The 10438-nt window shown below is 33.6% G+C and overlaps 2 protein-coding genes across 7 annotated transcripts in view; both read left to right on the top strand.

Moving 5' to 3' along the window:
* Window positions 1–3877, top strand: part of LOC102606029 (splicing regulatory glutamine/lysine-rich protein 1) — an 8776-nt gene extending 4899 nt beyond the window's left edge. Inside the window, exons 4-6 of one of the 6 annotated variants that reach the window (XR_001475218.1) lie at window positions 449–1993; window positions 2383–2452; window positions 2698–3877. Coding sequence is in view for 1 of the 6 variants with exons in the window: in XM_006360872.2 (XP_006360934.1) it covers window positions 449–1643 (1195 nt within the window). In the remaining 5 variants the exon portion in view is untranslated. Of the gene's footprint in view, window positions 1–448; window positions 2244–2382 lie in introns of those variants that run through there. The other 5 variants (XR_001475219.1, XR_001475216.1, XR_001475217.1 and 2 more) reach the window with 5 other exon arrangements.
* Window positions 3878–6075: 2198 nt separating this feature from the next.
* On the top strand, window positions 6076–7955 carry LOC102605695 (chaperone protein dnaJ 20, chloroplastic-like). Its single transcript, XM_006360871.2, has 2 exons — window positions 6076–6504; window positions 7640–7955. Exons 1-2 carry the CDS (start codon window positions 6115–6117, stop codon window positions 7781–7783), a joined length of 534 nt encoding a protein of 177 aa, XP_006360933.1. The 5' UTR covers window positions 6076–6114; the 3' UTR covers window positions 7784–7955.
* Window positions 7956–10438: the final 2483 nt, after the last annotated feature.

Below are 10438 nucleotides of genomic sequence, written 5' to 3'. Positions count from 1 at the left end.
GGGTCTACTAGAAACAATCTTAGTATCTGCTTTATAAGTTATATGTGAGCGGTTCTGGGAGGAGTGGAATCTAATTAAAAGGATGGCCTATTGAATCTCCTAGGTATCATATGTTTTACAAGGGTGGGATTTGAGTGGAGTGGGACAAGGACAAGGCTTTCCTCGTGAATCTTCCAAGCATCGTATGGTTTATATAGAAAAAATCTTGAATAATTGTTGCATAATCTATTTCAGTTCTGCAGGAGATCCTATAATGTTTGCTGGTATTGGTTGTTCCTTATTATGGAAAAACAAATGTAAGGGATGTTAATCTGGAGCAATTTCTAGGAAGGTGACACTTCTTTTCTAGGATTTGGATGTCCGAGAGTGTATAGAGTTTCTCATCATCTGCTATTTATTTGCTTGTTTAATTGTATTGGTCTTCTACTAATGAGCTGCACTGTTATAGGTCACCTTCTCCCAGTCGTGCTAGGTCAAGATCCAGGTCGCCATCCAAATCTCGATCCAGATCAAGATCTCCAATAAGTTATAGGCGAAGGCGGAGATCCCGTTCTTTCTCTCCTCCACGGAGATCAAGAGATTATAGATCCAGGTCACCTGTGAGATCCCGGCGCTATTCAGGCTACGAAGATGAAAGGCGGCCATATAGGGATGTTAGATATGCTAATGAAAGAAGTCGAAGACGGGATTTTGTTAGATTCTATGATCGTCGTTCTCCTGTTTCAAGGAGAAACAGAAGTAGAAGCACAAGTCCCCGAACTAGAAAATCTTACCGTGACGATTCAGGCTCACCAAAACACCGCCGAGAAAGTCCAGCACTTAAGACAAGTAGAGCTTCTCGCCATGAGTCACTATCGCCTGAACATAGACGAAAAAGTAGGTCATCCCCAAAAGATGGTGAAAGAAAATCAAAATATAGCAGGCGCTCGAGATCAAAGTCTGCTGAAGTTAGGGACCAGTCTGATGATAAGCTAGAAGGAAGCAGGGGTGAGAAATCCAGGCAGAAGGATCAAAGAAGGTCAGCATCACCACAGGTTGATGAAGATGCACAGAAGAAAATGTCACCGGAAGTTGTGGAAGAAAGCAAGTCAAAGCAGAGAAGAACCTCCAGGTCCAGATCTCCAGAAGAGAAGCATCTTTCTAGCAGAAGCAGAGAAGAGAAAAGAAAGCATCATGCTAGAAGGCGCTCCAGGTCAAGGTCCAAATCTCCTGAAGAGAAAGTTCACTCAAGTGATAAATTAGACAGAAATAAAGGAGATAAACCTAAGCATCGAAGTAGAAGGCACTCAAAGTCAAGGTCCAGATCTCCTGAAGAAAGACATCATTCAAGTGCTAAATTGGAAAGGAGCAGAAAAGAGAAATCAAAGAGTCGAAGTAAAAAGCGCTCCAGGTCAAGATCTGTCGATGATAAGCAGCACGGAACTAAACAGTCAGCAAGCCGTTCTGATAGCCGACGATCAAAGCTCAGGGCACGTTCTAGATCAAATTCTTCTGAAAGTAGGCATGGATCAGGTCAAGATGAAACCATAAAGGATGAAGTGAGAGGTCATAGGGGTCACCAGAGAAGATCTAGGCAGGATGACCATAATCATGGAACAACTGAGATTAGCTTGATGGAAGAAGATCCTGCTAAGGGAATGTAAACCAGTGACTGATAGCTTCCAATTCAAAGAGTTCTGAATCTATGGGTTATGGCTTGTGATACTCAATTGTGTGAACATTTTATTTTACCATTGCAGAAAACATGAGAAGTTTTGAGGAAGCACGATGTCCTGGAAGATCGTGATCCCAACACCTGATGATCAAGAAAGATCTGTTAGACTGAATTAATTGCAGTTTGTATGACGGAAATGCCTATTTTTGCTTCTTTTGCAGGTCCTTCATGGAACATAACCAGAAAGTGAAGTAGCATTAGTTGAAAGGTTGAGTATCAAGTTTGTGCCATCTTGGATCAACTCTGCTGAGTTTCTTGTGAACTACTTTTTGAGCTCATGTATGGTGAACTTTTACCTCTGTCAGTAGGTAGTAATTTCTTAATTGTATGTCTGTTTGAGGATTTTAATCACCCCTTATCCTTTTAGTAATCTCAGTGTTGTGAAGGAAGGTATATCAATTACCCTTTCTTGTGAGGGAATTGTGCCTTCCACTGAAGAATTTGAATGTCCTTGAGCATTATGTTTTCATATCCTGTACTCATTAACTGATGCGATCTAATGATAGGGTAGTTTCAAAAAGCTTTCTAATTAAGTAGCTTAGTTGTCTTATGAATCTATTGTACTACCTTTGCATGATGAGTTAGTGATGTTGGTAATTCGGTAGGAGGCTCCAATTTTATTTACATTTGGTGGCTTGGTGGGCCTGTTAAATTCCAAAAACATGCAGGTCTTGGGACTGATTCTTGTTGGCGCTTTATCAATTGAATGGGCAAAGTTATATCTGATTGTATTTGAAGGTATGCAATTGAAATTTTTGGTTGTTTGAATGGGAGGGCATTCACTGCTTTTGGAACAATTATTTTAAGAATGCTGGCTGAAAATTGTTGGGATGAAGAAATATGTTAAAGTTTAAGGTTGTTAATCTTCACATATTTTGCATTGCTTCTTTCCTCATCTTTTCTTCTCCTTTTTTCCATCTTCTCCTTTTTTTCCCTTTTTTTCTTTCTTTTGTCTTTCTTCTTGAAAATGTTTGGTTAGGCAGGCTGCTATTAAGGTTAATGTAACCAGATGTTGCTGAGATGATAGTGCATGATGCTCCCTGAATCGAGCATGAAACAGATACTCATATCTGTTCTTTAATTGGTGGAACTCAATTGTTCCATAACAGGTAAAATCTTGTTGAATTCATTAGCTTCTAGTTTTTATCCTTGCAAACGGAGTAATGGAGGACATGATGGTTATTGCTCAACACCTCTAGTTCACACAATTTTAGTTGCCGAAATTGTCTAATTGATTAACAGGTGGTTTATCTGGCCTCTTGCTTATATTTTATTCGTCTAGTGTCCTCCGGGGTTACAGTAATTAAAGTGATTGGAACCTCTTGCAGTTACTTCAAATATTAGGAAAAAATATTGCACTTAAGAAAAACAATAGGCATTAAGAAAATAGAAGCGTTATTAAGACATTTATTTGGGGGAAATGGTATGTATGAAATCCACATTTGCACTGTATGCTGACACTTGTTTGTAGCATGCTATGACATGTAAAAGCTACATACATTGTATGAAATAACCTTATCTGAAGAATTCCTTGATCTGTATCATATATCTGATTGTGGAAATTCTCGCATTACCCTTGTACTTTATATTGACTCCTATGCTCTCATGGTGGCCACCTTATTGTCTTCTGAAGGCATTCTTTGTTAACTGTCTGAAGAATCTCTGCCTTCTTTTTTTTTTTTTTTTGGGTTTTCCGTTTTGTTTTTTCTAGGTGGTGCTGGATGTATGGGACTGAGAGCTGTATCCTGTTGTCAATCTAGATGTGGTTGATGTCACACTTATAATTTCCTTCCCTTCCCCCTTCCCCCTTTCTTTTTCATTTACATTCACGTTTACCCTTCCCTGTCTTTCATCTCAGCTTCTCTCCCTTGCTTTCCTCTTTTTGTTTTTGGGGTGGTTGGAGGTTCTATAAGGAGTAGTATGACTAGCTAAAAGGCACAAGCAGCAAGGCGAGGAAGCATTAATTTTGGCTGGTGATTTGACTATATGTATTTTTGCTAGGATGTTTTTGTTTGGACAAGGATTATAGCTCAAGAGTAGACACTTTGTTTAGGTGTGTATGGCCATCTATGAAATAAAAATCAACAGATATTTTTCAGTAGTCTTATTCCTTTGCATGTTAAAGTTTCAATACACCCACATAATGCTTATCATCCTTCTTTCTTTCCCGTCAATTCTTCACTAGTGGACTATACTTGGGTTAAAAATGGTGTTGGCTGATACCATTTTCACTCCCTGATAGCAGATTATCCTATAGGGTAAAAGCTGATTCTGACCCTCGAAATTTGCCTAGTGTTCTCATCCCTGGATCTGAAAGATATTTGTGTCTTATGAACTGATTAAATTATCTCCAGAAGCAAACTATGCTTTTGTTTTGAATTGTCTATCCCTTGTTGTTTGGTGTGGTTCTATGGACTCTTGTTTGACAAACATCCTGTTCAATTCGCTATACGCATTGTGCTAGCTCACTAACAATGCACATTCCATAAACTTATTGTGTGCATATGTATCCATTATATTCATGGATAGCACATGGATTTTTTCTTGAACCAACTGCTCATTCTGGATTTGAGTTGCTTATAACGAGAAATCTATTTTCTTTGTTTAGTTTTTCTTATAATTTGATATGCTTTATGAGTATTGCTCCTTATTTTCTGAATTTCTCTATTTTTGTGTGCGCAATAGAGTTATCTGAAGCTGAATAATGAATGCATGTAAAGATTTTGAAAGAACATTGTATCATCAGAAGGTTTGAGGTCAAGAAAAAAATTAACGAAGCTGTAGGTGTTATCATTTTCAATCAACCGTTAAAACTTCTGTTCCACTTGTTAGTCATATGAACAATTTAATTGTAACAATTTGTTTACATAAATTGAAAAACAGTTCACCAGTAACCACTAATACCAATTGAATTAGTCGTTGTTTGATTGTGATTTTGTTGAAATATGGTAAATTACGGTAAGTACCCTTGTAATTTGAATCAATTGCACCATGTATTTTTAAGTTCAACACTTAGATAAGGTAAGGCTTTGTGTACGTACCTACAATGTTTGTACTTATCAATTCTATGAAATAAATATAGGATAAGATCATAATTTTGTACTTTTTACACCATCGAAATGAAAAATAACATCTCGTAAAAATTATGTTCTTATCCAAAACTAAGGTGTACATTGCCATAAAATTCATTATCAATGGACAGCTTTTATCTCTGATTTTGTATTTTTGCAATTTAGAGGAGTGACATCTTATCCATCCACGTAGAAAGAGTAGGCAATGTTTGGCAACTTTAATTTCATGTCAAAGTCATTGTAGGCAAACAAAATTTAGGTACAACTTACAAGTTGTTATTTGGTGCAAAAGTGCATTAATATATTTCTTTTTCGTACGTGGGGCTAAAGTAACGTGGCGACTTACTCATTCAATGACTTTAGTACTAGACGTTCCCAAAATGAAGACTTTTAGGTAAATTCATTTTAATAGACAAGGAAAGCTTGAAACTTTTTCCATCTCTCTCAATAATTGTGTCGAAGTAATTTTTAGGGAGACTTTCTCATGAAATAATTGTAATGAGGAATGTTATAGTATATTCCTTGTAATTATGATTAATTCACAAATTTTAAGTAAGATGGTAGAAAGTGAGCAAACTTTTTGAATCTCTCTAGAAACTCGACAAAATTGTCTAACTCACAATATCAAGTTGTTGGTGTATCAAATTCAATGAACTTAGTAACATATTTAGTTTTTCGATAATGAGTTCATCTAAATTTAATATTTTTAAGTGAAACATAATAGTATATAAATGAAAATCTTCAGAAATATTGAAAATATAATGAAGTTTAATGATAAAAATCAAGTAACTCATCAAATTAAGGTACTTTATCCGCCATCAACTAAAACTCATTACTACTATGGCTCCCAAATAGGTTATGAAATCGATTAGCCACTAACTTATTTAAAAATCAAATTTAAAATGAAAATATGTTAAAAACTTCAACTTCTCGGGTGAAATATGTGAAAATTTCATCCATCTTAAATTCCACATGTGAAACTATATTGAATTACTCAATACTCGCTTCTAGTGGTGAAGTTATGAATTTTACTAAGGGGTCAAACTATGATGAAGTAAACACATGAACTAGCCAAAGAGAGTCCAACATATATTATATTACTGGTGTAATTTTCCGTATGTCGCGCCACCCGTGCTCCCTGAAATGAACATCTAATTCTTTAATTTAACTTTTTATCTAATATATTTATAATACATTCAATATATTTTTATGTCGAAGTCAAAATCAGACAAATAAATGGAACATATCCAAACACTCCACTTGCCTTTTTCTTATATATATACACACCTAAAAACCTTGACACTTCAATCAAATTCCACAAGAAAAAAAATGTATCTAAGAACCCCAATAGATCGTGTACTATTTTCCCCATCATATCCACAATTTTCAAGAACACAAAAAGGGTCTTTGAGAGTTAACTCAAAACTTAACAACAATGTGATAGAAATTAGTGAATCAAAAAGCTTTTATGAGCTTTTGGGTATTCAAGAAACTGTTTCTTTATTAGAAATCAAACAAGCGTACAAACAATTAGCAAGAAAGTACCACCCAGATGTTTCACCTCCGGGTCGGGTCGAAGAAAATACCAAAAGGTTTATTCGGGTTCAAGAAGCTTATGAGACATTATCGGATCCTAAATCAAGAGATATGTATGATAAAGATATGTCTAAAGGTTTTCACTTTGCATTTTCTCCTCGTAGAAAGTGCCAAAATGATGAGGTTAGTTTTTTATTTATTTTTAGATAATTTTTTTGGATATTTGGGTGAATTAAAGTTTGTGTTTTTGAAATTTGTAAATTATTGTATTAAACATTTTAACTTTGAGTTAATTGATAACTTAACACTCTAAGCTGATGTGACATGTAAAATTTTGAAAGTGTGTAGATGATTATTTTGCAAGTTGGAGTGTTCAATTGAGATGAGTTGATGTGTCTGAATGTGCATATTGTTAGTTGAGGGCGAGTTTAAGTGATTGTTTATGTATGATTTTGTTATACTATGAGGTGAATTAAAGATTTTTTTTTAATTTGTAAAAATTTGTGGTAGTGGTGTTTTTTAAAGTTTGAAATTAAATGGGGTTTGTTTAATTATCTTGTTTTAGTCACCTAATTTGTGTGTAAAATATGTTTGGTGTCTAATTTGAGGGCAATTTGTCTTTAGCGTGATTGTTGACAACTAAGGGACTCTTCACTTTCGATGTCGTACCCGTGTTGGTTTCTCTGAAAATATACTACTTTTGGAGAATCCGACATACAATTGTTGACATTTTTGAAGAGTCCAAGCAACATAGGTTGACAATACTCTGCTATTTTAATTCTTTTTTCCTCTAGAATTTGGTATGCTTAGTATTTTTGTGTAGAACATATTAGGATATAGTTGTGTGAGTGATAAGGTTGGCAACAAGGTCTGGGATGGATGGAATATTAGTGTCTGGCTGATATTTGATTTGAAAGAGTTGTAAGAATCAGGGGCGGAGCTAGCAAGACGCAAGGGGGTTGCCCAAGATCTCAAAAAAATTTAAAATGTGTATATACTAGACGTTGAATCCCTTGACTTCTTTGTGTCTTTACTTTTTATATTCTGAATTCCTTAGTGAAGATCCTGGCTTTGCTACGATAAAAGATCACTCGTAGAACATGGAGTTAGTGTTGTTGAAATGCCATATACTTGTCAGTGCATCTCTACAACTTTATACAGCCTCTGCTACTGAAAATATATCGTTTGTTTAGAGAATCGCAGCTTTTGCATTCATGTAATTGGTTTTGTTTTGTTGTTGTACAGTGATATATCCGCGAATTCTACTCTTGAAATCTTCTATTTTCTTCACTGATATGGTTTTCTTATATGCATTTAGTCAATGGAGGACACCGGTGAATGGAAGAATCGTTGGCATTCCCAGCTATCCGAGTTGAAAAGAAGAAACACACACAAGGACTCTGGTAACAATATGTCTTGGGGTGCATGTATGCGTAGACAAAGGAATGAAACATCGTTATAACGAATAATCCTTGCTATATAGTTTTTATATATTGCTTGTATATTAGATATATAATTGGAAGTGTTTGGTTAGCATTGATGTTTTAAGTAGTGTAACAACTATGTAAGTGCTAACCAAATATAGGTAACTGTTTGTACATAGAGTTATTTGAATCAAGTTGCTATTTTAACCATATCGCGCTATTATTTCTCGAGCTATTTACGTGGTTTCTGCTGTGAATGTATGTTGAATTTGTCTCAATCGCGCTCTTTGTTTTGGCAACGGTTGATGCAAATAGTAGAGAGACTTTTCTATTCATGTGCAGTTGATTTTCGAACAAAAGGAAGAGTGATAGTAGCTTTCTCTCATAATACTATTTGGACTAGAGCTGTCAATATGGGTCAATCCAACTGAAGTCAGCCCAGTCTACATGGGCTGTATAAATTATTGGCCCAACTTCTCATTTGAGGACCTTCAAAATGCTAGCCCAATCCAGCTCTACACGGCCCATGGGCTGTTGGGTGTCCAACAAACCTTTCTTAATTAAGAAAGATTCATTCACCGTAGTTTCTCTTAGTAGCAGATAAAACTACTAATATCACATCATATAGAATATCGATCGATAGGCATTCAAGTCTATTATATAATTCATATTGATGATCTTATTGTTTTCACGAGCGCATCCTTTCTTAGAGTCAGTTGTTTTCAATCAGAAGTTAATGCTTGCTTTCCTAAAGAATAAAGGGGAAATTATAGCCCAATGTTTTTGGCTATTCAATTACAAAATATGTACTTAGTGTATAAATAATGAATACTTTATATAAGTATATGCATATACTACATGTAACATATACATACTATATATCTATAATATATATACATATACTATAATATATCTATACACAATAATATCGACAATCAAAGTTTGACCTTCAATCATGTTGGTAAACTAGATGATCAAAGATTACATTTTACCTAAGTTTGACTCTCTTGAAGGGTGATAAGGGTCAAACATGTAGTCAAATACATTAATTAAATTTCATAGAAAGTAATTAAACAAATATCTGTTTTTTTACTGAGACTGTAATTTCATAATAACGGGATGTTCACTTAAAACATGAAAAAAGGTAAGTAAATATGATTTTTAATATTGTGTCTCTATATTAAAAAAAACAAGGAAATAAAATTTGGTAAATTAATCATTATTTTTTGTAACTTATCAAAATCAAGTACTTTTACAAGTCTATATATTAGAGAAAAATCTTAAGCATTTTTCATCATCTTTTGATTTTTGAGCACTAAATCACATATTTTCAATGGCCTCTACAAAATCCTCCCTTCAGTCAATTTTGCTGCTCTGTGTGGTTTTGTTTTCTCTTGTGAATCTCCATCAATGTATGTTTACTATAATTTATTGAGATTTTCAATGTAAAACTCGTAAAAAATATGATATTATTATTTACGTGATTCGATAGTATAAGAATTTTTTTTAACGTAGTAATGTCAGTATATGAAAGCTAATTAACTAATTTATATGTTATCGTATTTCACAAAATGCAGGTGATGAAAGCACGAAACTTGATGCAAACGATGTATGCGACCAACTTGTGGTTCCTGGTGAACCACCCCATTGGTGTTGCACGTTGGACAAACCACTCAATTGTGACTATCTTTCTCTACAAAATTGTCAAAATAATTGTCATTAATAATAAATTATGACTTGTATTAGTGATGATTCTTCATCATTTCCAAGAGTTTAATAAAATGATTTTGAAGTTTCAATTTGATTAAAATGACTTATAATCTTTTGTGATTTTTCTTTGTTAATTCAAGTAAGGATATAAGTTTTTTTCGTCTAAGTGACTTATATTTGTTTGATATGAAAATTTCTGATCTCCATTTTATTAAATTCTTCTCTTAGACAAGAGCTTACTCAATTCCTTTTTAAACTTCCGCAAAGCTCTCCTTTCCTTAGAGTTGTATATGAAGAAATATAATGTCCTTAGTTGTATGTAGTTTTGTACCGTCAAGAACCATATTAATTAAAAGTCTGTTTAGATGAACTTGTTTTAAGTGTTTTTAAGCTAAAAGTAGCTTTTAAGCACCTGATGGTAAGTTACAATAATAAAAATAATAAGTTAAGATTTTTTACTTATAAGTCAAAAGGAAATACAAACAGGTTCTAATTAATCATTCTTATTATTTTTACGAATCAAAATTTTCAAGAACATAAACGACGTCATGCTTTAAATAAAGAAAAAAAAATCGACTAGGGGAATATTAATTTTGTATTTAACTTTTGGAATTTTATTTTTAAAATTTTATAAAACGTAAGCTAATGTCTTCTATTATATTGAGAATATTGTAATTATCATATCTAAAACATGTAAAAGATAAGTAGTTGAAATTTTAAATATTGTGTCTCTAGATGAAAATTAGGTAATAAAGCTTGGTAAGTTAATCATAAGCTTATGTCCATTATCAAAATTATATACTTCGATAGAACTATATATTTGTGAGAATTTCATATGTATTTCTCATTTTATTTTATTTTTATCCTTGAGCACTAAATCATATATATATGTTCAATGGCCTCTATAAAATTCTCCATTGGATCCAATTTGCTAATTTTTTTGGTTTTGTTTTCTTTATTAGTTCTCCATCAATGTATGTTCA

Source organism: Solanum tuberosum, unplaced genomic scaffold (genome assembly GCF_000226075.1).
Source record: "Solanum tuberosum cultivar DM 1-3 516 R44 unplaced genomic scaffold, SolTub_3.0 scf00339, whole genome shotgun sequence".
Classification (NCBI taxonomy): Eukaryota; Viridiplantae; Streptophyta; class Magnoliopsida; order Solanales; family Solanaceae; genus Solanum; species Solanum tuberosum.
The sequence above is the reverse complement of the archived record's forward strand: the minus strand, read 5'-3'. Positions and strand labels throughout refer to the sequence as shown.